The sequence below is a fragment of the Theropithecus gelada genome, chromosome 10, assembly GCF_003255815.1.
Source record: "Theropithecus gelada isolate Dixy chromosome 10, Tgel_1.0, whole genome shotgun sequence".
In the NCBI taxonomy this organism is placed as follows: Eukaryota; Metazoa; Chordata; class Mammalia; order Primates; family Cercopithecidae; genus Theropithecus; species Theropithecus gelada.
This window is the reverse complement of record NC_037678.1, coordinates 96,396,305-96,424,149: the sequence shown is the minus strand read 5'-3', so window position 1 is coordinate 96,424,149 and position 27,845 is coordinate 96,396,305. Positions and strand designations below refer to the sequence as shown.

General features: G+C 52.7%; 1 protein-coding gene across 1 annotated transcript; it reads right to left on the bottom strand.

The window, feature by feature from the left end:
- Positions 1-12,013: 12,013 nt before the first annotated feature.
- Positions 12,014-25,000, bottom strand: ENTPD6 (ectonucleoside triphosphate diphosphohydrolase 6 (putative)). Its single transcript, XM_025399599.1, has 11 exons — positions 24,853-25,000; positions 23,301-23,376; positions 22,538-22,573; positions 21,513-21,601; positions 20,696-20,775; positions 20,031-20,095; positions 17,336-17,437; positions 15,706-15,846; positions 14,568-14,624; positions 13,401-13,513; positions 12,014-13,220 (listed from the first exon to the last, which is right to left on the bottom strand). The coding sequence occupies exons 2-11, from the start codon at positions 23,317-23,319 to the stop codon at positions 13,122-13,124; spliced, it is 801 nt and encodes a 266-aa protein (XP_025255384.1). The 5' UTR covers positions 23,320-23,376; positions 24,853-25,000; the 3' UTR covers positions 12,014-13,121.
- Between the last annotated feature and the right edge of the window lie 2,845 nt (positions 25,001-27,845).

The window sequence follows — 27,845 nt, the reverse complement described above, 5'->3', positions numbered from 1 at the left end:
CCTGCTCAGTCAGTATCAGGCCCGGGATGAAATTGGCACTTAAGACGCTCAGGGGTCCTCCTACCCGGTCTGGCCAACACAAACCTGCCAGCATAGTACTGAGTGGAAGATTCCAGTGCACCCACGGGCCTGGCTGTTAAAATGTCTGCCTCTCCAGAGGACAGGTTAAGTTCACACTGAGAAAGCCTGGCTCTCTCCAGCTGGCCTGAATTAATGTGAGAAGGATGAGCACAGCACCTGTGGAAATGGCGCTGGAAAACAAGTGTCCCTAGGAACTGCCTCTGCGCCACCCGAGTGCGCCGGCCCGGTGTCCTCAGACAACCCAGGAGGAGTCCTCCATCTGGCCACTTCCCACCCGTTAGGCCCCGAGGGGACAGCAGGTCAGTGAGACCCGGACCCCACCAGCAAAGGACCCTTCCTTCATTCATCAGACACTGGCTGGCTCCATCTGCAGTGCACCTGCTGCCAGCCAGGCACTGAGCTTCACATCCACACAAAACACAACACCTCTGATACGGTTCGGGTCTGTGCTCCCACCCAAACCTCATGGTGAATTGTAATCATGTTGTTCTGGAGGTGGGGCCTGGTGAGAGGTGACTCGATAATGGGGTGGATTTCTCATGAATGGTTTAGCACCATCTCCTTGATGCTGTTCTCAAGATAGTGAGTTTTCGTGAAATCTGGTTAAAAGTGTGGGCCCCACCCCTTGCTTCTGCTCTGGCCATGTGATCTGCTGCCTCCCACCTCGCCTTCCACCATAACTGTAAGATTCCTGAGGCCGCCACAGAGGCTGAGCAGACATCGGTACTGCGCTTCCTGTACAGCCTGCAGAACTATGAGCCATTTAAACCTCTTTTCTTTATAAATTACCCAGTCTCAAGTATTTAGAGAAATGCAAAAATGAACGAATACAACCTCATGGTTCTGGGGGCTGAAAAGTCTAAGGATGGAGTGTCCTTCTCAGTGTGCGGTCAAGATGCCAGCAGGTTTGGGGCCTGGTGAGGCCCTTTGCTTCTTCCATGGTGTCTTTTGCACGGTGTGTCCTCCGGAGGGGAGGAGGGCTGCATGCTCACATGGCAGAAAGTGAAAAGCCAAGAGAGAACCCACTCCCAAAGCCCTTTCACTAAGGCATTAAACCCACCATGAAGGTGCAGCCCTCACGGCTTAATCGCCTCTTAAAGGCCCCACCTCCCAATACTATTACACCAACAATCGAAATTCAACACAAGTTCTGGAGGGAAGGGCATTCAAACCCTTGCCCCTTCTCTGAACCCATGGGACTTGCCCAGCCTGCCAGCCTGCCTGGGCTCCGACTCCTTCCTCAGCCTGTGTCTCCACGGCCCACAGTTCCATCAAAACATCCTGCTCTCCATCTCCAGACTCCCAGCCTGGCATTTCCAAGATTCTCCCCTTTCACAGCCCCTCAAATCCAAATCCTACAGCAAATGCTGGAGATTCTATTTCAGTCCTCTCTTGTCAGGACTGACAGTGTCAGCTGGAGCCCCTGTCCTTTGGGACGCCTGTGAAATGGTCCTGAACACCTCAAGTTGGACCCCCTCAATATCAGTTTGGGGGTGTCCCTGATGTCACCCACTGACCCTAATGTGCTTCTCGGCGCCTTCAGTTTCCACATCAACACAACTCCTTATAGGTTAGTACAATCCCTTTGAAAAACCGGCAGTGTTCACTAAACAAACGCCTCCCTATGACCCAGCAATTCTACTCCAAAGAAAACATCCAACAGAAATGAATACTTATGCTCACCCCAAGGCATGTACAAGAACGTTCAGAACAGCCCTATTCAGAACAGTCCCAAACTGGAAACGATGCAAACGTCTATCATCACTGGAATGGATAAATACACTGTGGCATATTCACATCAACACAAGGATGAGTCATCTACGACTTTGCTCTCCCACATGGATGAGTAATGCTGTGTGAGGGACCAGCCCAAAAGAGCACATCCTGTTCCCTGAAGCCCTCAGGTGTCAGACCTCTACCCTGTTAGGAAGGAAGTGGCTGAACCTGCTGTGTGCAACTGGAGGGGCTGTGAGGAGTGGGATCTGGAGAAGCTCCTCATCGCTGTCTGGTGTATACAAGTGTGAAAGTGCACTGCGGGCACACTTGGCAACCACCCCCTTGTGGGCAGCGTCTATAGGTGTGGTGGACCTCCCAAAACCTGGGCCACGGGCCTGCGGGGTCCCACATCCCACGGTCATTCCCTACCTTATCCAGTGCCTCTTGGCCCTCCCCACACTCAACAGGGCTTTAGGTCCTTCATTAAGACCAGTGGTGCCAGCGACGCCCAGGCCTTCTCCACAAGCTACAAAGAATCTGCCCAGCAGCCAGTCTTCCCAGGAGGAGGCCAGGAGCCACCAGCTCAAGACTTGACTTCCTTTTTTTTATTTCGGCGCAATCTAAGTTCATTGCAACCTCTGCCTCCTGGGTTCAAGCGATTCTTCTGCCTCAGCTTCCTGAGTAGCTGGAATTACAGGCGCCTGCCACCGTGCCCGTCTAATTTTTTGTATTTTTAGTAGAGAGGGGGTTTCATCAGGTTGGCCAGGCTGGTCTCAAACTCCTGACCTCAGGTGATCCACCCACCTCGACCTCCCAAAGTGCAGGGATTACAGGCATGAGCCACCACACCCGGCCATTGTGTTTTGTTCCTTGTGGGGATGCACAACCCTCTTCCAACCCGTGGCTACCGCTCTTGGGGTCCTGTTGCTGGGGGCCCTGCAGTAGACTCCACACAGGTCCTCCTGCCTCCTGGGCCCCTCCTCAGAGCCTCCACAGGGTGCAGACTCCACTCCCCAGATGGAGATCTGAGCCCAACACCCTTACTGCAAACCACTACCTCACAAGAAAGACAATAATCCTACACCCCCACCCCAGACCCCTTCCTGGCAGGTCCCCAGGCTGGGCATGGGCAGGGCAAAGACAGACTTGAGGAGGTGGCCAGGGTGAAGGCGAACACTGGGCCAAAGCTAGTGGGCATCCTGATGTGTGGATTCCGAAGGGACCAGGTGAGCAGGGAGCAGTACTGAGGTCAGCGAGGCTGGAGGGAGACAGAGGAAGCCCATAATCAGGGAGCTTGGGAGCCGCCTGCTGGGCAGGGAGGGGCTGTGGACACCAATCTGGCACTCTCAAGCCCTTCCCCGCCTGGCTCTCGCCCTCCTCTGGCCCATCGGTGTTTCCCTTGGGAGTGGTGTGGGTCCCCACCTGGACTCATCCTGGGGAAGCTGCCTCCTGGAGCAGGCGGGATGCTGGAGCTCTGCAGGGCTGGCCTGGTTCACTGTGAAGCCGCTCCTGAGAGCCTGCCTAGTGCAGAAGGGCCCCGAGCTGGCTGCTCTGCCTGCCTGAAACGGGGCACCAAGCACAGGATCTGGTAACCCCACTGTTTTTGTACGGCTCTCAAGCTAGGAATACCTTTTACATTTTTAAATTATTGAAAAAAAATCCAAGTAATCATGGTGTTACAATGATATGAAAATTGAATTTCAGTGTCCATAAATCAAGTTAGGACACAGCTTCTCTCATTCATTTACAGTTGTCTAAGGTTCTGTCACCCTTCGACAGCAGAGGTGGGCAGCCAAAACAGAGACTGCAAAGCCTGAAATATTTACTGGCTGCTCTTTACGAAAAGAGTTGGCCATTCACTACCCTGGAGTGTGGACCTCTGAGTGAGGAACCCACGTCTGTGAAGGAGTCCCATCGGTTCTGTATGCAGCATGCCAGGCAATAGGGTGCTTGGGAGGGGAGGCAGGCTGGCCTGGGCAGGAGGATTCTTGGAGGCTCCTTTAAAATTCACTACCTCACTCAGGGTGATGCACATTAAAACTCAATGGAGCCAGGTTTGGTGGCATGCAGCTGTAGTTCCAGCTACTCCAAAGCTGAGGTGGGAGAATCACTTGAGCTCAGGAGTTTGAGTCCAGCCTGGGCAACTTAGTGAGACCCTATGTTTTAAAAAAACGACAACAGCATAATAGGATAGCAGTACTCCCCCCGGAACAGTTAATATTAAAATTACAGACAGTACCAAGTGCTAGCATGGATGTGGAGCAACTGGAATTCTCACACACTGCTAATGGGAGAGTAAAATGTTATAGCCGTGTTGGTAGGTTCTTATAACCGGTTATAACCAGTAGGTAGGTTCTTATAAAGTTAAACATTCACATGCCATATGACCCAGCCATTCTGCCTTTAGATATTCATCCAAAAGAAATAAAAACATATGCCTATAAAAGACTTGCACAAGAATGGTCACAGAAGTCTTATTCATAAAGCTCCAAACAGGAAACAGCCCAGGGGACTATCAACAGGCAAATGAAGAAACAAAGTGTGCTATATTGAAATAATTAATTACTATTCAGCAATGAAAAGGAATGAGCTGCATGCATCCACCTGCATGAATCTCACAAACACCATGCTTAGCTGAAGGCCAGACACACAAGAGCAGACACTGGAAGATGCCATCTACTTAACGTTCCAGAACGGGTGACAGTAATATGTCATGATGGACACCAGACAGGGGCTGCTAGAGTCCAGGGGCAGGGTACTCGCGGAGTTTTCTGGGGTAATAGCAACGTTCTCTATTTTGATAGGGGTGTGAGCCACATGGGTGCATGCATTTGCCAAAATGACTTGAACTGTACACCTAAGATCTGTGTGTCCTATTATATGAAAATGATACCTCAATAAGAAAATATTCTTAGAAAAACATTCACTAGGTCAAGGTAAAACCCAGAGAGAGCTAGTGACTCATGACTCCATCAGGCAGGTGATGTGGCCACTCTGGGCCTTGCAGCAGCAGGAGGAATTCCAGCGCGGGCTTTGAACCCAGTGTGATTTGTCCAGGGGAAAGTAAAGGAAGGCTCCTGGTGAAAGCCTGTTTGCTCTGCCCAACCGTTTCACCTCGGCTGTTTGGCTTGGGTGGAGTCCAGGCCAGGCGCACCCACTGAGAAAACAGAAGAGGATCGCTGGCTGCACTAGGAAATGCCAGGGTGGGGGTGTGGAGGAGGACCAATATCCCTAGTGTGGGGATTTCAATTCCTTCCTTTTTACAGGCAACCTCCCGCCACTCAACAGGTGGCTGAGGGACCCCCGCACCAGGGCAGCACCTGCTGGACTTGGGTTCACCAGCAAACGAGTAGGTCTGATACTCCTCTCAGGGTCTAAGGTGAGACAAGGACAAGACTGAAAAGAGTCTAAGGCTTGAAAAGACAAGGGAAGGTCATCGGCTCTCAGACAAGCATGAGCTTTACCTCAAGGGAACTCTCTGGAGGAAACCTATTGTTTTCAGACTGTTGCCTTCTAGAGTTCGAGTCTTCATTTTTCAAACTGCTTTACTGAGATATAATTTTTATAGCAGAAAGCTACCTGTTTAAGTGCACAAGTCCATGGTTTGCTGTATATTTACGGAGTTGTGCGAGCATCACCATAATCTAAGTGTTAAACTTTTTCATCACCCCCCAAAAGCCCTGCGCACCAGTCACTCTTCCTTCTCCCCTACCCCAGCTCCTGGCAACCACCAATCTGTCTCTGTGGATGAGCCATTTCACATAAACGGAATTATACACTACGGAGTCCTTTGTGTCTAGCTTTTTTCACTTTAGCATAATGTTTCCAAGGTTCACCATGTTGCGGCATGGGTCAGAAATTTAATTTTTTTTTTTTTTGAGTCTTGCTTTGTTGCCCAGGCTGGAGTGTGGTGGCACAATATCGGCTCACCACAACCTCTGCCTACTGGGTTCAAGCGATTCTCCTGCCTCAGCCTCCCAAGTAGCTGGGACTACAGGCATTTGCCACCATGCCCAGCTTTTTTTTTTTTTTTTTTTTAACGACAGAGTCTCACCCTGTCATCCAGGCTGGAGTGCAATGGCACGATCTCAGCTCACTGCAACCTCCGCCTCCCGGGTTCAAGCGAGTCTCCTGCCTCAGTTTCCCGAGTAGCTGGGTTTACAGTTGCTCACCACCACACCCAGGTAATTTTATTTTTGTATTTTTAGTAGAGACGTGGTTTCACCATGTTGGCCAGGCTGGTCTTAAACTCCTGACCTTGTGATCCGCCCACCTCAGCCTCCCAAAGTGCTGGGATTACAGGCGTGAGCCACCGCACCCGGCTAGAAATTCAGTTCTTTTTAAGGCTGAATACTATGCCAATGTCTGGAGAGTCAGTAAAAAAAAAAGTCCTTCGAAATCTCTTAATGTATAGAAAGCTGAAAACCCTGGTTTATATTATACAGGAACTCTCACAAACTGCTAATGGGAGTGTAAATTGTTACAGCCGTGTTGGAAAATGGTTTGGTAGGTTCTTTTTTTATTTTGAGACACAGTCTCACTCTGTTGCCAGGCTGGAGTGCAGTGGCGCAATCTTGGCTCACCGCAACCTCTGCCTCCTGGGTTCAAGCAATTCTCCTGCCTCAACCTCCTGAGTAGCTGGGACTCAGGCACACATCACCACACCCAGCTCATTTTTGTATTTTTAGTAGAGACAGGGTTTCACCATGTTGACCAGGATGGTCTTGATCTCTTGACCTCATGATCTGCCCGCCTCGGCCTCCCAAAATGCTGGGATTACAGGTGTGAGCCACTGCGCCGAGCCCAGTAGGTTCTTATAAAGTTAAACATTCACATGCCATATGACCCAGCCATTCTGCCTTTAGATATTCATCCAAATGAAATAAAAACATGTGCCTATAAAAGATTTGCACAAGAATGGTCACAGAAGCCTTATTCATAAAGCCCCAAACAGGAGACAGCCCAGGGGACTATCAACAGGAAAACTCTCCCTGTTTTTTCATTGTTTTTTTGAGAGTTTTGCTTTGCCCCCTAGGTTGGAGTGCAGCAGCACGATCTCGGCTCACTGCAACCTCTGCCTCCCAGGTTCAAGTGATTCTTGTGCCTCAGCCTCTCAAGTAGCTAGGATTACAGGCATGGGCCATCATGCCTGGCTAATTTTTATATTTTTAATACAGACAGGGTTTCACTATGTTGGCCAGGCTGGTCTTGAACTCCTGACCTTGTGATCCGCCCGCCTTGGCCTCCCAAAGTGCTGGGATTACAGGCGTGAGCCACTGCATCCAGCCTCTCCCTGTTGCTTTATTTATTTATTTATTTATTTATTTATTTATTTATTTGAGACACAGTGGCGTGATCTCGGCTCACTGCAACCTCTGCCTCCCGGGTTCAAGCGATTCTCCTGCCTCAGCCTCCCGAGTTGCTAGGACTACAGGTGCCTGCCACCATGCCTGGCCAATATTTGTATTTTTAGTAGAGATGGGGTTTCACCATATTGGCCAGGCTGGTCTCAAACTCCTGACCTTGTGATTTGCCCACCTCAGCCTTCCAAAGTGTTGGGATTATAGGTGTGAGTCAGCACACCCAGCCTCCCTGTTGCTTTAAGGTAAGTCCTTGCAGACCTCTGAGTTTGGGCATTTTAATTTACAAAACCATGCGATCCCTGGCTGTCCTCCCTGGTAGGTCTGAAGGAACCACATCTCTGTGCCAGTTGAACACTCGACCCTCTTGGACGCTGTATTTAGAGCCATCCTACCTCCCTGTGCTGTGCCATAAAACTTGGCTGTGGGCTCTTCTGACCTCTAGAGAGGTTTCTTGAAACAGGAGTCCTTATAGGGGGATGGCTGCTTCTGAACGATGTAAATCATGTGGCAGGTAGTAAGATTCACAAGGCTGCACTTAAGCTCTTAAATGGAAACCTTTATCCACTGAATCAATAACAGGAAAATCATCAGAGGCTGTTAAAATGATAAAGGGGCAGTGAGGCCTAGAGGGAGTTATTATTTCTCTCAACTGTGTAACTATTTTTGTAAGCATTACAAGCACACTGTTATGGAGATGGCTGATTCTTCAGGGGAGAGACCTGCCTTTGAGAATGAGCACATGGCCTGATGTGATCAGTAAACATTCCTCTGGAAACACTTCCCACTTTGGGAGGCAAGGTGGCCCACTGTTTTAGGTGTAGGAAGCCTGCAGAACCGGGTCTCAGTGGGTCCAGGTAAGTCCCCAAGCTCCTGCAGGCCTGCTTCTCTCTCGGTGGCAGGATGGAGATGCACGGTACCTGCCTTGAGGCTGAGCATTCAGTCTCTGACCACACGACACACAGTCCAGTTTGCACCATGCCTGACACACAGCAAGCACTCCATAAACACAACTACCGTTATTCATTTACAATTAAGGGGGAAAGAAGTAAGTATGCTTACCTGACCATGATTTTCAAAATCATTTTCAAGGCGAATCCAAGAATCTGATGAGTGTGAAGACACTGGAAGAACCTGACTCTAACCTCTCATTCACGCAGGCTCCTTTCTCAAGCACCCCGATGCCCACAGGTGAAGGGGCACATCCCAAGGACGAGCCCACCTTAGCCCTGGACATCATTCATTGCGTGAGTGAGCAATGCTTGAGTGAGAAACCCGACAGCAGTGTCCCCATAACTTCCGCTGCCCCTGGAGCCACACGGCAAAAGCCAGTGTCTGACAATCCTCCAGTAATAGTGAAGACACCTGTCGTATTGCTGTCCAGCCAAAAGCTCCTTGTTGCAGGATGAACAGCCCGTTGTTTCAAACATGCCCCATATCTCATGGCCTCCACACAGGTCATATTAAACACCTCTACCAGAGACTGCACGCCCAAGTGTGGCTCCTCAAAGACCTTGCCGGGGGACTCTGCCACTGATGGCTGCGACCCACACGCTCTTGAGAGCTCCCTCGTGGAACTGCCTCATTTCTATCGTCATCCTTGATTTTTTGAGATGGAGTCTCAGTCTTGCTCTGTCACCCAGGCTGGAGTGCAGTGGTGCAATCTCTGCTCACTGCAACCTTCACCGCCTGGGTTCAAGCAATTGTCCTGCCTCAGCCTCCAGAGTAGCTGGGACTACAGGCATGCACCACCAGGCCCAGCTAATTTTTTGTGTTTTTAGTAGAGACGGGGGGGGTTTCACCATGTTGGTCAGGCTGGTCTTGAACTCCTGACCTCGTGATTCACCCACCTCAGCCTCCCAAAGTGCTGGGATTACAGGCATGAGCCACCGTGCCGGGCCATCATCCTTGATTTTATCCAAAAATGGTATTAACCTAGTCTGAATATCACATTTGCCTTTTTTTTTTTTTTTTCCTTGAGATGGAGTTTCACTGTTGCCCAGGCTGGAGTGCAGTGGCACGATCTCAGCTCACTGCAACCCCTGCCTCCTGGGTTCAAGCAATTCTCATACCCAGCCTCCCTAGTAGCTGGGATTACAGGAGCACACCACCATGCCCGGCTAATTTTTTTTTTTTTTGGTATGTTTAGTAGAGACGGGGTTTCACCATGTTGGCCAGGGTGGTCTCGTACTCCTGACCTCAAGTGATCCACCCGCCTCGGTCTCCAAAGTGCTGGGATTACAGGCGTGAGCCACCATGCCTGGCCACATTTGCCTTCTGACGACTCTGAAATGGTTCTAAAAATCAAATTCACCCTGCAACAATGATTTGTTGTGCCTGAACATATTTAAAAATGTTAAGGTAGGGTGCAGTGGCTCATGCCTGTAATCCCAGCACTTTAGGAGGCCCAGATGGGCGGATCACCTGGTCAGGAGTTCAAAACCAGCCGGGCCAAGACTGTGAAACCCCATCTCTACTAAAGATACAAAAATTAGCTGGGCCCAGTAGCAGGTGCCTGTAATCCCAGTTACTCAGGAGGATGCGGCAGGACAATTGCTTGAACCTGGGAGGTAGAGGTTGCAGTGAGCCCACATTGCACCGCTGCACTCCAGCCTGGGTGACAAAGGGAGATTCTATCTCAAAAATAAATAAATAAATGAATAATTAAAAAACAAGGCCAGGTGCGGTGGCTCATGCCTGTAATCCCAGCACTCTGACAGGCCGAAGTGGGTGGATTACCTGAGGTCAGAAGTTCGAGACCAGCCTGGCCAACATGGTGAAACCCCATCTCTACTAAAAATACAAAAATTAGCCAGGCGTGGTGGCACGTGCCTATAATCCCAGCTACTCGGGAGGCTGAGGCAGGAGAATTGCTTGAGCCTGCGAGCCACAGGTTGCAGTGAGCCGAAATCAAAATTGTGCCACTGCACTCCAGCCTCGCCGACAGTGAGACTCTGTCTCAAAAACAAACAAACAAAAAGTTAAGAAACTAAAACTATAAAAATACCTTTTGGTTAACTTTTAAAACTATCTCTGTGGAGAAGCCTTCCTAATTATGACATGAAACTTAGAAGTCACAAAAAGATAAATTCTGAACACATCATATCACAATGGGCTAATTTCCTTAATAAATAAAGATCTACAATTAAAAAAATGATGATAATCTTGTAGAAAATTGGCAAGGGATATGAACAGATGTTTCACAGAAATACAACTTAGATATACCAGATGAATTAGATCCATGCACATTAAAACTATCAGTTATCATTTTTCTAAATCTGCCAGAATGGCAAAGATTAAATTGGCTGCAGCTGTTAGGACATGGGGGAGGCCGGCACTGATGCTTGTCCAGTAGGATTGAAGGCAACGTGGCGACGTCTGCTTATGCCCTGAAACTCACTGCTCTGCGGTCCTGCCATCCAGACACGGGCACTGCAGGACTGAGGCAGCTCAGTGGGCAGCAATGGGTGCTAAGTGACCTGGGGTACGTGGGCTGGGGTGGCGTTGGGGTGCGTGAGACCTGTCTGAGCTCGTCAATGCACACATCCTCTGAGGGAACAGAATTTTCAAGCAATCCTAGTTTGCTTCTTTTACGATGTGCATGTGTAGCTATTTTTGACAAATGAGAGCCTACTTCATTATCACAAAAGACACTCAGAGAGAAATGACTTGCATAATTTGCCGGGCCCAGAAATATTCCATGACTTATTTGGTGCACTTTTGGAAAACTTCCAGTTGTTTGCCTTTTTCAGGCATGAGGTCACCGACCTTCTTTAAATGGACCAAATTGATTTTGGCTTTACCTTCATGCGTTTGATTCTCAGCCTCCGGAGTTCTTTAAATATTTAAGCTAGTGGATATTAGGGAAGTGAAGGTGCTGGCGGGGACCCAGCCCAGGCCGGGGCGGTGAGCGTGGGGAGGATAGGCCTTGTCATGCCCGCCAGAAGCAAGCTTCCTAGCCCTGGTCCTAATGCGACTTTTGACTCGTTGAGGGACCATCTCTCCTGCGGTTTCTCAGCCTGTGTCATACGCTGACCTCCAGACCTCTTCCCCCAAGGTTTACGTTTTGAGGAGACTGCTAGGCAGAGAATAGCTGGCTCCAGTTCTCTGAGGGGTTCATTCCTGTCCCAGGGTCTCCCTCCAGCCTCCAGGGTTGGGGCCGCACTGGTGTGCAGCGTGGCCATCCTCCCTTCGTCCCTTCCCCAAGTGCCCTGCAGGTACACAGCTGCTCAGACCTCAGGAAGGTTTCCGCCCAGACCCCTCTCCTGCCCCTGCCCACTGTGAGGCCCGGGCTCTGGGAGGGAGGAAACTGTTCCTCTTTTCGTCTGTCCTTTCCTGCTCTGCGCAGGCCTCTACCACGTGGCTCCATCAGCATTCGCTGCGCCCTGGGAGGCCCTAGGGCCAGACCCTGTCCTCCTGTCACAGTTGGTTGCGGGGGCTTCAGGCACAAGCACTCAGGGTATGGGCTGGTCTGCAGTTTCCCTGGCATGCAACACCTTTGGGACGCTTCCAGACCAAAACCAGATCCTTGCTGAACACAATGACGTGCAGACTTGCAGCTCACCCGAGGTGATGTGCCCAGGCCTTGCCTGGCCATGCTGTGGGTTGCTGGCCTGGCACGGGAGGAGCTCTGTGCTCAACAGACGCTGGGAGGGCTGGGGCCATTAGCCAGACCCTTCACCAGCCCCGGCCCCCAGGGGCCCTCCACTGCTGCGTCCTCAGGAGGGACGTCGACAGGACTGGAAATACACCACCCCGTTTGGCAGTTTTTCTAAGCTTTAGTAAACAGGGATCTCAGGTGCCAGGTGGGCAAGTACTGCTGTCACTCAACGAGAGGAAGCCCAGAGGAGGGGAAGCCCCTGTCAACCTTTTATTGGGAGTAGAACACATGAGGTTCGGCTCGTGCCGGGCACTATACATTCACTGAAGCAGCGGGGCGGGCTCGGCCCTGGGCACCCATGCCACACTGAGCAGGACGCATAGCTCGGGGCTCACACTGTCCATGGAGGAGGTGGGGTCAGCCCGAGGTGGATGGACTGTGGCCCGAGACACCGAGAGCTTGGTTCTGGGACTGTGGCTCAGCCGACCCGCAGCACAGCTGCGTCTAAGACATGGCCCTGGCTAGGCGGCAACGGTTCACAGTAGCGATACATTCACAGGACACAGTCGGTGTCCAGAAAAGGGGGCTCAGAACACAGTTTCTACACAAGCACTTGGCACCCACATGACAGAGACGTCACTCAAGCAGCACAGCCACAAATTGTTTACAGCAGCTCACGCCTGGCATCGCCCATGCTGGGAGATTCCCTGAAGAGTGGGCACTTGCCATCCGTGAGGAGGTGTCTCCCTCCATCATTAACCGCAAACCACACAGGGTGTGAGGAGAGCAGGCCTCTGGGTGAACTCACACATTCATACCCAAGGAAGAGGCAAACACGCTCAAGTCCAGAGTTGCCAGTGGTGCCGCCCAGACCCACTGTCTCAGAGGTGTGATGGCTGTCCCTTGGCTTCCCCAGAGCAGCCAGGACAGCCTGCACCACCTCCCAGACTCTCGCAGGAAGGGGAGATCTGCCCTAGGGAGGAAACTGACAGGTTGGGAGACAAGACTCCCATCACAGGCACACGCATGGCAGCAGCCACAGCCCCGCGGACGGGGCACGGGGATGGGGTAGGCAGGGAACCATGCTGCCCCTCAGTGTGTGCCTGTGGTTCTGTCCTGGTCCTGCCCACTTGGAGCCCAGGCAGGCAGGGGGCATTGGGCAGGGCCCAGGTCCAGACAGCCCTCTGGCCAGATGTTACTGGAAGAGGCTGATGCCAGGGCAGCACCAGGCCTTCTGCAAGTCCCAGAGTCAGTGTGCAGAAAGTGCCACCACGGCCTGTACTGTGGCTCCTCAGGATGAAGTCACGTCCAGGACAGGAGGATTTATGCAGACACTGCTGACGGGGACAGGGTTGGCTCGGCCGCTATGAGGCTGGACTCTTCTGTCTGTTCAGGGAGTCGATGTAATGAAAAATGGCCCCCAGAGCCCAGCTGGTCTCAACATTGTCAATTTTCCGAGTGAGCTTGAAAAGACAGAGAGGGAGAGGGGACCATCACGCAGACAGGAAAGGCTTGTGCATCAGAGGCTGCGGCTCCTTGGAAGCCAGGGATGGGCTGGGGGACACAACCCCACTAACTAGAGAAGTGGTTCCAGGCCCCTCACTCCATAAAGGGGCTAGGGTGTGCCCTGAGGGCACCCTTACCTTCAGCACTTTGCTCCTGGGAAAGCCGAACTCCTGGAGTAGCAAGCTGACGTAGGTGAGGTCCATGCACGCAAAGGGGCTGCTCTGTGGCTGTGTCTCCAGGGTCCGACACACTGGGGATGAGACACATCCCTTCAGGCTCCAGGTGACTCCCACCCAGGGGCGGAGGGGCAAGTGCAGACCCCAATTCCACCCACTACAGGCACCCGCTGGCTCCGCACTCCGGATTCACAGACAAGACTGCAGCTGAGCGCAGAAGGCGCCTAGTGCACAGCACAGGCAGGTGGGCAGCAACCTCGGCTGCCACTGGGTCTGGGCTCCAAGGGGACTTCACACCTGGTGTTAGGGTCATGGGCCAACGTCTCCCAAGCCACATTTCTACATCTAAGACCCTGGACACCTCTCCCAGGTGTCAACCTGAATAAAACGTAAGCTTTCTGGGGAAAGAAAACACCAAAACCAGCTCAGAAAAATCCACTCCTGCTCTTTGAGGAAGGTCAAATCCACCAAGAACTGTCCTGGGATTATGGCTCAAAGCCTTTTCCTGCTGTAGTTGTGGATACCCAGTGTCCAAGGGCACAACTGGGAAAATGACACAAAAGCTTTATAAAAAAAGCCACTTTTGGGGGAGGGGAAGGGTAGTACTTTTTCTGGAAAGATGTACAAAGTTCAGCTCTTTGGACCCACACATTGGGAAGGGCAACCAAGAGCAGGAGATGTTCGCCAAGGCTTGCTTGCTGGACCAGGCATGAAGGAGACGGTGGAGGGGCGAGGTGTGTGGCACAGGTTCTGCTGGACTAGTCACCTGCGACCCCGGGGACAGCCCTTCACCCCACATCCCAGGCTCCACTCTGCAGGGCCTCGGCTTCTTAAGGGTTGTGTGACAATCATGAACTTACTGGGACATCCCAGGGGAAATCACTCTTGGGATTACCCTAGTAGCAGTAAAATGGCATCAGAGGAAGTGGAATCGAGGGACCCAGTTCCTCACGACCCCATGGGGGTGGGACGAGGACGGTGGTCCTTTCTCAGCTGGGGCCGCCAAGGCCCCTGCCTGTGGCCACCGTTTAGGAGGGGCTACACCCAGGAGAGTCAGGGCCAGCGCCTGCGTCACGAGCACCATGCAGCACCTGCACCTGCTGAGATGGCCCCCGTAGCATCACTCACCGTACTTGGCTGCGATCTCAAAGTCCCCCACTACCAGGCTGCCTCCCTTCTCCGCATCTGTGGGGGACACAACATCCAGTCTGCAGGAGCACCGTGAGGCTGGCGATGCCACTGAGACACGAGGCTGGCACGGGGAACGCCGGCCCGAGAGCCCCAAGGCACTGACTGGCTTCTGAGGCAGGCCTTCCAGCTGTAGACGGCCACTCACATGCTCTGAGGGCAGCTTCTGGGTGATGTGGCGTGGGGTGGGCTTGGGGGCTGAGAGGGTTACCCCACATCCCAACCCTGCAGTGTCGCCCGAGAAAGCTCACCAGGAACCCAGGGCCCCAAATTGAGTAAAATTTTAAGTTAAGAAAAATAAAAGTAGAGAAATGGAAATGTTTCCTGAAGCCATAGCACTGAGCTCAGCAACAGTATTCTGGTTTCAGTTTCCCAAATGTAAAAAAAAAAAAAAGAAAAGTTATTGAAAAATAAAGTGAGGGGTGGTTTATTGGTGGCCTTCCACCTTGACCACCCATCTTCCACCCAGGCCGGTCAGCGGTAGCTTTGTCAGCACAGACACCCACCGGAGGCCGCGGGGCCCAGAGAGCCAGCACTGTGTTAGCTTATTTAAAACAGTAGTGTTCTTATCCTTACCACAGGCCATACATTCTGATGTTCTCCCCATGGTAGTGACTCTGCAACCCCCTCCAAAGTCCCCACACAGCCTGACCACCACCAGCCTCAGCAAACTCTGAATACCCTTTTCTGCCCTAATCTGGCTTCCTGGGCTGTGCAGGGTGAGTCGGAGAGACTCCACATTCAGTGAGCTGATCCCTCCCACGGGGACAGGGCAGCCACCCGCAGGTCACAGGAGGCCTCCTGTAGCCAGGAGACAATGTGGGCCAGTGCAGGGCAGGACCTGCCTTCTAGCAAGAACTGGAATCAACAGCAAGTCACCAGCCACGAGGTTTTACTGAAGGGCTCCAAGAACTGATCTTTTCCTACTTAGGACGAGACGCCTTCCCAAATCTACTTCTGGCCTCCTGCTGCGATGTGGCAACAGGGTTGCTTGCCGGACACCGGCCCTCTGCCTTGGGGAGCACACGCCCTCCACGCCGCCCCGAACTTCCTGCTCAGCCCATCTGGGCCCCCTTACCTATGAGGCCCACACCAGCTGCAAGGTCGTAGTAGTAGGAGAATGCATAGAAGTCCACATGCTTCACTTCCTCCGTCCTGTGCACTCTGTTCCGAAGGACCTCTGACACTCTGGCAGCACACAGCTCGTGCAGGCTTGCCACTGGGGACAAGCACAAGGCTAGCAGTCAGTGGGCTCCGAGCACCAGGCCTCACAGCTGCTTGGGGCCCCTCCCAGGGGACTTGAGACCCTGACCTGAATGGTCAGGAAAAGGCAGGTCCAGAAGCCCCTAAGACCCCACCCCAAGTTGGGGCTTCTCCCCACACAGGTCCAAAGCAGCCCTCAGGAGCCAGGGCACTGTTGGTCCCGGGGCAGGGAGCGAAGACTGTGGGCACGAAGCAGCCGCAGACCTGGACTCTGAGGAGGAGGCTGCTGATGCCTGATACCAGCCGGCCTCTGGCCTGTCGGGACCATCTGCCCTGCATCCCCCCTCTGCCAGGCCTGCATCCCACCTCCTCGGGGGGCCTGCACCCTCCCTATGTCATAGATAAGGAAGCGGAAGCCCAGCTCCTATGGCTTAGGGGAGAGCAGGAACAGAGGACCCCGGAGGCCAATGGACCATGTGGACATCTGAGGGCGCCTCTACACCCCACACCTTGACCCGGCTTCCCGGCTTTCCCAGTCCTGCTCCACCAGGCCCCGTCCTTCCGAGTGCTTCCAGGGTTCCCATGGTCCATAGACCCACGCTCTGACCCTTTGATCTCATTTCCTCCTGCTGTCCCTCGCCAAGCCACACCACTTCCTCCTCGTTCATTAAACACAGCAGCTGCCAGAGGGCCCCGGTGTGTGCTGTTTGCCCGGCCTGGGGTGCTGCTGCTTCAGATCTGTGCAGTTCCTTTAAACCACCTCCTGTCTTAGATCCCATGTTACCCCACGAGGCCGTCCTTGGCTGTCCTAGTTACAGCTGCAGTCGCCCTCTCAGACCCCCACCCCCATGTTATTTCTCCTGGAAGGCCTTTCCAATGAGCTTCACTGTCTGGCTCCTCCTGTGGAACGCAGCTGCGCACTTCTGCTGTGCCTGATGCGGCCCCCCAGCACATGCACCAGTGGGTGACTGAGTTGGAGGGACCTGAAGGCACGCACTCCTCATGCTGAGTGCCCAGTCTGGGAGTGGTGTTTGAACATTTCTCTCAGAAGAAACTGCAAGGGTGCAGAGCACCAGAGCCTGCCCAGGGCCAGTGGACAAGAGTGGGCTCCATGGCCTCGAGCAGGATAGGTAGGAGCAGATCCTCCCTCACTCCCTCCCAGCACAGCACAGAGTGCCTGGGCTCCCAGCCCCAGTCCTGCATCTGAGCCCCGAGCTGGTCCAGTCCTTCCTCCCTGCAGGCCTGTTAGGAAATCAGCCCTCAGGAGGAAGCTTCTGGTGATAGTCAGGGGAGTGTTGAGCAGAGGCAGAGGGAAGGAACCAGCTCTCAGCACAGGCACAGGCCCCTGCAGCCGAACCACCTTCACTTCCAGGGCAGGTACAGGCTCTTCAAGGAGAGGTCAGGAGCCTCCTGTGGAGCGTCCCATGGGATGTGGGAAAGGCAAGGGGGAGAGGAGGCCGCCAGTCTCTCCCGCAGAACCCAACAAGCAGCAACCTTTCCCATACCTGCTTTCTGCCCTGAAACCCTGTATGTGACTTCTGCGTGTTCCCACTCTCCTTTGAAACTGGGAGACAAGCAAGGGCTGACCAACTCCTTTCCATCCTTAGCTGAAACAGAGATTAAAAAGGAAAGAGAAAGGAAGGTATATCACTGCCATGGACTAGGGCCGAGCCAGGAGTCATGGAGGCCCTGGCTTGACACTGGATGGGGGAACCTGAGTGGCTTCCAGGTCCACTGGGAAGGCAACTCCTCCCTGGGAAGTGGCAGCAAAGCCTCTTCAGCCAGGAAGCACACCGCTACCAGGACCATGCCCAGCCCATGGCCCTGGGCATGTTGGGTGCCAGGTACTGGGCCAAGGGCTGTTCAGTGAAGTGTGACAACAGTCCTCTTAGGAGGGGAGCCATCATCTCCCAGTTTTATAGGTGACTGAGGCAGTGAATAGCTGGTAGGTTGGTGGCAGGGCCAGGACAAGTGCCGCCAAGTGCCACCATGCCTTGAATGGAATCTGCTGCTCCAATACACACAAGCCGGGGGCTCAAAACCAGCAAAGGAAGCATATTGGTCCCAGGGCTGGCCCCAGCATCATGCTCGAGGATGGCAGGCTGTTGTCCCACCAAAAGCTGCTGGTCCCATCCCCGGACTCTGGCTTGGGCCTGCTTTCCTTGATGGAATGGGCAGGAAATGGTGGCCTCAGGGTAGCCTTCCTTTTCTGAAGCCACTGCAAAAGCATCCCAGGCTGCTCTGCTGGGGCGAGGCCATGTGGAAGAGCGCCCAGGCTCTAGATAGCCGCCCAGCAACAGGCACGTGCACAGACCCAGTCTAGACAGCTGCCCCAGCCGTATGCACCTGCACAGACTCCCAGGACCCCAGTGGGGGATCTAGACAGCTGCCACAGCCACATGTACCTGCACAGACCCCCAGGACTCCAGCAAGGGGGTCTAGACAGCTGCCACAGCCATATGCACCTGCACAGACCCCCAGGACCCCAGCGGGGGGATCTAGACTGCCACCACAGCCACAGGCACGTGCACAGATCCCCAGAACCCCAGCAGAGGTGCCACCCAGATGAGCCTGTGTGGTCAGCCATGAGATTCCAGCCGTGACTGCTGTTTGCTGTTCTTTCACTCTACTTGGGGGGGTCTGTTATGCAATAACCAGTAACAAAACAGAGAGACTCATTCTCCTGGGTCCTCACAGCCCCCAAGTGTCCAAAACAGGCACTTTGTACAGCCTGACGAGGAGACCTTCTTGCTGCTCTGCTGGGTGGGAGACGACTCAGTGTCTGAACCGCGACTCCCTGGGAACCACAAGGGGCAAAGAGGTACCTGGCTTTTCTCATTGGCTAAATAATAGGTGTTTTTTGGTCCCAGAATAAGGGCTGCAGGTGTTTCTGAGACATAGACATGGTTTTTGTTTGCAACAAAAGAAATACCATTATGAAGATAAACACCAAGATTTGAAAGAAAGAACTGAAGTAGGGCATGCCTGGGAGAATGAAAATTCTAGTTGAACAACCTACTCTGTCAGATACCAGGCCCTTGGAAGAGGTGGGCAGGGGTGCTGGGCCAATGGGGCACTCGGGGCTGAGGTAAGGGCATTTGGCGGGAGCACACGTGGGCGCTGCTGAGCGCCTCATACACACATCAGACACTAAGGCCTTGGGAAGGCCTCTGTGGCCTGGTCAGTTCCATCAGGGAAGATAGGTGCCACCAGCCTCAGGGCCGTGCCCCCGACCCTGAAGCAGACCATGGCAATCCTGAGATCTCCTAAGTCCATGCCCGTTGTGATGCCCATTGTAAGCAGCAGAGGCCCTGGCCCTGATGCAGGCTGCGTCCCCAGGCCAACTCCACATCTCAGGAAGGGCCAAGCCCACATTTCATGACCCTTCGCAAAGCAAGGGAGGAGGGATGTTCTTGCAAGGCTGGAATCATGAGCGAGAGAGAAAACCTTTCCCGATGGCAAGAGCCGAGCACCCACCCCACGGCCCTCCTGTGCTGTCTGAACAAGGTTCTGTCTTCACATCCCTAAAGCTGGCTCCCAACGTAGGGAATGAGTGTGCAGTTCCCTGGTTCCCTCAGTTTCAGCTCAGTGCTTCAGAAGGGATTTCACCAGCATCTTTTAAAAAATAACTTGGGGCTGGGTGTCGTGGCTCACGCCTGTAATCCCAGCACTTTGGAAAGCCAAGGCAGGCAATCATTTGAAGGCAGGATTTCGAGACCAGCCTAGCCAACATGGTGAAACCCCGTCTCTACTAAAAATACAAAAATTAGCTGGGTGTGGTGGTGCACATCTGTAGTCCCAGCTACTGGGGAGGCTGAGGCATGAGAATTGCTGGAACCTGGAAGGCAGAGGCTGCAGTGAGCTGGGATCATGTTACTGCACTTCAGCCTGGGTGACAGAGCGAGTGAGATATTGTCCCAAAATAAAGAAAGAAATACCTTGGAACGTGGACAGGTACACCACCACCCTGGGTTCCTGCCCCATCAGGTTGCCACCAACAAGATCTGCAGCACAGCCCTCCACTCGCATGCCCTGGCCCGGCCGGGTGCCTAGCGTGCAGCAGGACAGCAGTGGGGCGGAAGGGGAGGAGGGACCTCTCCCCCAGGGCCAAGCTGCCGCCCTCCCGAGGGGCTCCTCATTCCCGCTGACAATGGAGGGCAGAGACTGCAAGAGCCGGCCCGGGGCAACATGTCCACTCACCAGGCTGCCCCTCCACGCCGCCCAGGATCGCCAGGCGTGCCGACATCAGCCCGAGCCCGAGGTAGCTGTGGGAACGACACCTTAGTGAGGGCAGCTGCCATGGCAGGTACAGGGCACGGCAGGCTCACCTCTGAGACCCAGCCCGAGTGGGGAAGGGGGAGCTTGCAGCAAGGCAGTTAGTGAGCTTCTCTGCTCCTTCTAAAAGCCTCTTTCTGTCAGTTGAAGAAACTTAGCTAATTAATTCAACACACGAGGGCCTATCATATGGCAGAAGCTCATCCAGGAGCTGCAGACACTGTGGCGAGTGGGACTGACTCGACCCCAGTCTGGGATGCTCCTGCTTTGTAACAAGAATCAACTGAAGCCTGCACATGGCAAAAGGTGGCCCGGAACACTCCTGTGCAGCCCTGGTTCCTCCCACTTCTCAAACCTTCTCCAAAGCAGAACAGAATAAGCACACAAGGAGGAATATGCTATACTGTAGACAAATTAAAGGACAAAGGAGGACAGAGGAGGTGGGAGGAGGAGGACAGAGAGGTCTGGGTGGATTCCCAGCACAGGAATACCAGGATCTGCCATCCATGACCTCAAGAGGGCCATGTGAGGCCCCAGGAGCTACACACCCGCCCCATGGCGCCTCCCCACGCCTATTCCCGAAAGCAGACCTGTAGGAATAGAGTTTGTAGGTCCTGTTAAACATCCGCAGTGCCGTCAGGTAGCCGGGTGGGGAGGCCTGCAGGGTGCCCTGGGGAAGAACGAGGGTAACTATGCTTGCTGCTGGTCTTTCTAGAAAATTCTCCTCCACCCACTGAATTCATTTGAAAGAAAGGGGATGGTCAGGTGCAGCCAATTAAAGGAGCTGTTCACTAGGTTGCTGGTTGCGAGACAGGAGCAGGCAACAAGGAGCCAACATCCCAGTGAAGAACGGTGCCTCCTTCCCACAGGCAACCCCTCCCATGCTGACAAACACGGCACAGCCACGACGACGATCATATCAGTACCTACAAGCCCACCCTACCATGGAAAACTACCCACAACAGGAGGATGAGTGGGTGAGGAGGGAACTGTTTTTAGAGCAGCAGACGCCTCAATGGGAAGTGTTTTCATTGAAAAGGTTGGAAGCTCCCTCCCAACCTACGAATTGGACGAAATCTTCTTTCTGCTCTTGTTCCTTTTGGAACCCTGAAGGGCAGGGAGGCAGCACTTCACACCCTCTGGCCCAAACGTTTCTAGTTATTCTCTAATTTATCACCCCTCTAAAGACCAAATTTCTGTTTTTGGCTTTTTTCCTGGTGGAATTAAAACTCCAAGCCAGAAACATCATCTGTGAGTGAGTCCAGCTCTCAGATGAGGAAATGACCGCAGGGGTCCAGAGGCCTGGCCAACCCCACCCCGCAGCACCTCAGCAGGCCCCACCCTGCACCCCCATGCGGGGGGTGGCCTCGGGGTGGGAAGAGCGTGTGGTCGGCAGGGGCTCGTTACCTCTACGCGTGGCAGGAAGGCAATCTGAGTGGATCCTCCGCCCAAGTCCAGCATGCCCACGCTGCTCCCTCCTGGAGTTTTCAAGCTGCCTGGAGCACAGCAAGCAAAAACAGCATGGGGCATTAGTAAGATGGCGAGAACAGCAGAAAAGCCAGGGTGAACGCCAAGCCCTCAGGGAAAAGAAAAACAAGACAGAGAAGTAGCTCAACTACTGACAAATCTCCATTTAAGGATACACTATACATCTAAGGGACAAGAGTAATGGCTCCACCAGCTGTGGTTTAATTTGGATCCTGACGGAACAGCACGAACCTTCAGGGGAGATACTGAAACTGCCGTATCAACTGGGAGGGAGCCCGCTCGCCTAGCTCCCAGGAAGAGCTGGGCCCTGCTCTGATCAGCCCGTCTCCACTCCCCAGAGCATCTCAGGCGGAGGCTCCCAACCCACCTCCTAACATTTCTATCCCCCAAAGTGGCAAATGGGCAAACCTGACAGGAAACTTCTTTCCTTTTTGTACATACATCAGAACCACTGCTCTTTCCCATAATTCCAGCAAAGGGACAAAAATCCACATGTGCTAAGAAAACTGACTCCTTGTCACTTGTTTCTAAAAACAGATGTTTCCGTTCCCTGTTCCACCTACAACAGAGGAATCTAATTAGAAGGTGAATAGCGTTCACATCACATTCAGTATTGGAAGATATGACTGGTTTGATTCATTACTTCTCTTAGAAATGAGAGGATGGGGGTCCTGGTGGATGTTCTGCAGGCGACAGGGCAGGGGCTGTGCTGGGAGAAAAATGCCCCAGATCTGCAGAGAAGCACCCCACTCCTAGCATCTACACCTGTGAGTCAGATGGCTGACCCCATCCATCCCCAACACCCTATGGTCAGTCAGCAACATTGCCAAACCCTGAGGGGTTATCTTAAAGAGCAGAAATGAGGCTCCTGCTCTCGAAAGGCCTGGCCGAGCCCTCCGCAGGCGTCTGTGGTGGCTAGCCTCTGCGATGCAGTGCGCACACACCTGTCAGGAAGTTGACGGTGATCCACGCCGAAACGCCTACAAGAGAGTGTCACAGGCATTATTTTAATCACTTGAGATGCTGAGAGCATAACGCACAGGACCGTTAAATGACAATTTTCAGATCTGGGGAGCACGAAGGGATCACTTCTGCACTACACCCAGCCTTTGGATCATCGGCAGAGAGGAGCATTTCTCGTAAATGCATCCAGCAGCTTCCGGCCGACTGTCCGGGAGACAGCAAACTGAATCCTAAAGCACTTCACCAAACGCCGCTTCTCTCCTCTGGTTATTACTGGCCTCCTCTTTTTGGAAGAAGCAGAAAAAGAACGCAGTGCTCCCCTTCCTCCTCCATACACACTCATTCTCAAGGTCATATTGAAGACCCATCAGGAGCCAGTGAGGAACCTTAAATGTCTCTTAGAATTAACAATGCAACAACATTCTAAAAGTGGCGGCAACTGGAGATTCTCTCCAAATGTTCTTAAAACTAAAAACACGATGTTTTTTAGAAGCTCCATTCGTGCCAGGTTTGGGGTTGGTCAAGATAATCTGTCTCTGACAATGACCCCAAAAAGACCCTTTTGTGACATGTCAATTGTAACTCAGAACAGGGCTGTAACAGCCATGATTCTTCACTTGAGCACCTGACAGGGGAGGAGGCTCCCACACGGGGCGGGGTGGGGGATGGTTAGAAGCAGCAGGATCGCTCCCGCCCACCTCACTGCACAGCCCTACCGTACAGAGGCGCTTCCAGACACTTTACCTTCATCTGTTCCGTTCATGATGGAAACACAGTCATCCCCTACAAGGAAAGGCGATGCTTTAAACACTTCTTTCACCTAAATGTAAAGAGAGACATTAATTCATCCTTTAGAATGAATGAATGAATATATTTATTTATTTAGCTAGCTAGCTAGTCAGTCAAGTGAAGCAGTGTGGGTGGAGAACAAAAAAATCTGTAACTGGTTGTGATCAATTAGTTGCAAATACCACTGCACTCAGATCAGCTTTCTTCATCCTTTAGAATTTATGGTCAAGGGTTTTGCATCATGCTATTGGCAGGCAGTAACGAAACCCCAGGGGCACCTGCCAATGTTCTGCGAGTCTGTTCAGGCCTCTCTAATCCATTGCAAGTTAATCTACCGCCAGGGCTCGCTGAGGCCCATGCTGCCCTGGAGACCCTGTCCTAAGCCAGCTGGGGCTCAGAAGGGCTCTGGGGGCTGCACAGACTGGGGGAAGCTGGGGCACACTGGGCCTGCTGGGCTCTAAACATTGCCCTGCTTTGGGATGTGAGATAAAGGAGCCGGAAGTCCTCCAAGGCAGACAGCAACCTTCACCAGGGCCCTGGCCTCTGGGGGTATTTTCTTGCCCACCTTTCAGCAAAATCTACCCACAGAAGCTTCAGCACCTCTGCACACCCCACCTGCACGCATGCCCCACAATCCAAACCTGTGAGGGACCCTGACAGGCGTGCCCTGTGCCCTCCTCCCACAAGTAAATGGGTGGAGGCAGCACAGAGGGTGAGGAGGACCCAGTGCGGAATGCTGGGCGGCTGGGGACACACTGGCCCTGACGTGCCGGGACTGGGAGAGGCCACAGGGCCTCTTCGACAGTCATGTATGAGCATCAGACCAGGAGCAGGATGAGCAGCTGCCATGGGGAACAAGCAGGCTTCAGCTGCAGCACCGGGGCTCAGCACACACCAACTTCTGACCAGGATCAAGTCCCTTGAAGGCACCATGCACTTTTATTTATTTTTATTTATTTTTTTGAGACAAGGTCTTGTTCTGCTGCCCAGGCTAGAGTGCAGTGGCATAATCACCAGCTCAGTGCAGCTTTGACCTCCTGGGCTCAATCAATCCTCCCACCTCAGCTTCCTAAGTAGCTGGGATGACAGGAATGCGCCACAACGCCCAACTAATTTTTGTGTTTTTGGTAGAGATGGGGTCTTGCTATGTTGGCCAGGCTGGCCTTGAACTCCTGGGCTCAAATGATTTGCCCGCCTTGGCCTCCCAGAGTACTGGGAGTACAGGCATGAGCCACTGCGCCCAGCCCACAGTACACTTCTAAAATCAAGCTGCTTTCCTTCCTATAAAACACAGATTCACTCTAGAAAACATGAATAACCTTAAATGTCACAAGGAACAAAGTATCATCTGCCCACCATCCCTCCACCTAAAAGTGATGCTGCAAACTTTTCTTCAGAAGCATCTGTGTCCTGCCTAATGGTGCAGCACTGGTGAGACAGCAGGTGTTTTTAGTCATCAGTAGGTCCTGGGGGCTGGCTAATGGCACTGGGGAATGGCCAGGCTCACCTTCTGTAGTAACTTCTGGGCCTTTTCTCCAGGTAACAGGCGTAAGCCAGCTGTGGCCTTGAGGACCAGAGGGGTGGCCTTCCAGAAGTCGAATGGAATGTCCTGTTTAGCAACATCCAGTAGTTCCTGGATTCCCTGAGCGCTCTGTGAACACGGTAAGAGCAAAGCAGGGTTTGTCAAATGCAGCATACAGGGTCACACGTGCTGCTTCCACCCTTCCGGGTTTTTTTGGTTTCTGGAGACAGTCTCACTGTGTTGCCCAGGCTAAAGTGAAGTGGCTTGATCACAGCTCATCTGCAGCCTTGAATTCCTGGGCTCAAGTGATCCTCCTGCCTCAGCCTTCCAGGTAGCTGGGACAAGGGCGTGAGCCACGATGCCCAATTAATTTTTAAAAACTTCTGGCCGGGTGCGGTGGCTCACGCCTATAATCCCAGCACTTTGGGAGGCTGAGGTGGATCACAAGGTCAGGAGATCAAGACCATCTTGGTTAACACAGTGAAACCCCGTTTCTCCTAAAAATACAAAAAATTAGCCAGGTGTGGTGGTGGGCGCCTATAGTCCCAGCTACCCAGGAGGCTGAGGCAGGAGAATGGCATGAACCTGGGAGGCAGAGCTTGCAGTGAGCCGAGATGGCGCCACTACACTCCAGCCTGGGCGACACAGCGAGACTCCATCTCAAAAAAAAAAGAAAAAAGAAAAGAAAAAAAAAACTTCTTATAGAGACACTATGTCTCTGTGTTACCCATGTTGGTCTTGAACTCCTGGCCTCAAGCCATTTCCCACCTCAGCCCCGCAAAGTGCTATGATTAGAGGTGTCAGCCACCATCCCTGGCCCTTGCTTTTATAAACTTTTTTTTCCTGATTTTCAAAATCTGCAGGAAACAGTGACGCAAGTGGTACTGGCAGGTGTGTGGGAACACAGGGACCAGGTGAAACACGGCAGGGGGAGGACAGGTCAGGAGAATAAGCCTGCTGTTCTACTGCAGCCTGGTGACCTAAGCCCACACCCAGACCTGTGCCAATCCTCACGGGCAATCTCAGGTGAGCCTCAGCTTCGCTGGACATTGCAAAGGTGTGGCACTAGGCAATTCTGGGGTCCCTCCTGGCACTAAACCCCCATGACACCTACATCGAGGAGTCACTTCACCTGCCAGAGTGCTGGATCCAGAACCCAAGGCTGGATAGGGCCCTATGTCGGTGTGTGCATGAGAGTGAAGGCCTGGAAGGCAGCCGGGTGTTGTAGACAGGTGTGATTCTGTGGGGACACGTGGGCTGCATCTGGCCAAGGGAAAAACACATTCCTCCTATCCAGAAATCCCACTCCAGTAATTCATCTTGGGAGGCCGAGGTGGGAGGATCACTTGAGCCCAGGAGGTCAAGACCACCCTGGGCAACACAGCAAGACTCCCATCTCTACAAAACATTTAAATATTAGCCGGGCATTGCGGTGTGCACCTATGGTCCCAGTTCCTCGGGAGGCTGAGGTGGGAGGATAATTTGAGCCCAGGAGGCAGAGGTTGCAGTGAGCTGTGATTGTGCCACTGCACTCCAGCCTGGGTGACAGAGAGAGACCTCATCTCGGGAAAAAAAAAATAGAGAATTCATCTGAGAGATGCCCCTTGCGTGTGTGGATAATGAAGTATGTGTCAGGTGCAGCCTTTTTCTACTGTCAAGAGAGAAAAATTGGACATTATCTAAATGTCCTTCAGAAGGGGACTGGTTCCATGAGATAAGTGTGCAGCATCCAGGCAATAACATTCAGCCAAAAAAACTAAGGAAGCTCTGCACATGCAGACATAAACGCTGTCCAACTATCCTGCTCAGCAGCAAAGCCAAGGGCCTCGGTATGGACGCCACCATGGGTGTGAGGTAAAAATGGGGAGAACACAGATGCCTCTGTTTACATACACATCAACCAGCCTCAAAGGATGCTAAGAGAGCCAGGACGTGGGCCTCCGAGGCAGCCCGGAGTAGGAGGGACATCTGTGCTGTCACCCTGGAGGGCGTGGACATTTGTCCCACTTGAATGTGTGTCACCTACTCAAACAACTAAGGCCTTAAAAATCCTAGGAGCTTATTCTAAATTTATCTAATTTAATCAGGTTTAACTGTAAGGTCACTCTAGAATCACTAATTTCAGTTTCTTTTTTAACTAAGCTACAGGAAAGCAAGGCTTGAACTACATCGTCCGAGACCATGACACATTTGTGGACACGAGCAATGTACTAGCTCATGACTTAAGAAATGCCTGAACCGGCCGGGCGCGGTGGCTCAAGCCTGTAATCCCAGCACTTTGGGAGGCCGAGACGGGCGGATCACGAGGTCAGGAGATCGAGACCATCCTGGCTAACACAGTGAAACCCCGTCTCTACTAAAAATACAAAAAACTTAGCCGGGCGAGGTGGCAGGCGCCTGTAGTCCCAGCTACTTGGGAGGCTGAGGCAGGAGAATGGCGTTGAACCCGGGAGGCGGAGCTTGCAGTGAGCTGAGATCCGGCCACTGCACTCCAGCCTGGGTGACAGAGTGAGACTCCGTCTCAAAAAAAAAAAAAAAAAAAAAAAAATAAAATAAAATCATATAATATGTGGCCTTTTGTGTGTGGCTTCTTTCACTTAGCATAGTGGTTTGAAAGTTTACCCATATTGTAGTATATGTCAACACTTCATTACCTCTTATGGACAAATAATTGTATTCGTTTGTTTTCACACTGCTGACAAAGACATACCCAAAACTGGGAACAAAAAAAAAGGTTTAATTACGGTTCCATGTGGCCGGGGAGGCCTCAGATTCATGGCAGGAGGCGAAAGGCTCTTCTTACATGGTGGCGGCAAGAGAAAATGAGGAAGAAACAAAGGTGGAAACCCCTGATAAACCCATCAGATCTTGTGAGTCTTCTTCATTATCATGAGAATAGCAGGGGAAAGACCAGCTCCCATGATTCAATTACCTCCCCCTTGGTCCTTCCCACAACATGTGGGAATTCTGAGAGATAC

Bases quoted from the DNA above. Each gene is read 5' to 3' on its own strand.
- ENTPD6 (XM_025399599.1), bottom strand. The intron at 20,776-21,512 runs GTAACGAGCCCC...GTTCTTCCCCAG, and splicing joins CCTTCCTGCCACGCGTAGAG to GGCACCCTGCAGGCCTCCCC. The intron at 13,514-14,567 runs GTGAGTGATGCT...TCTCATCCCCAG, and splicing joins TGAGATCGCAGCCAAGTACG to TGTGTCGGACCCTGGAGACA.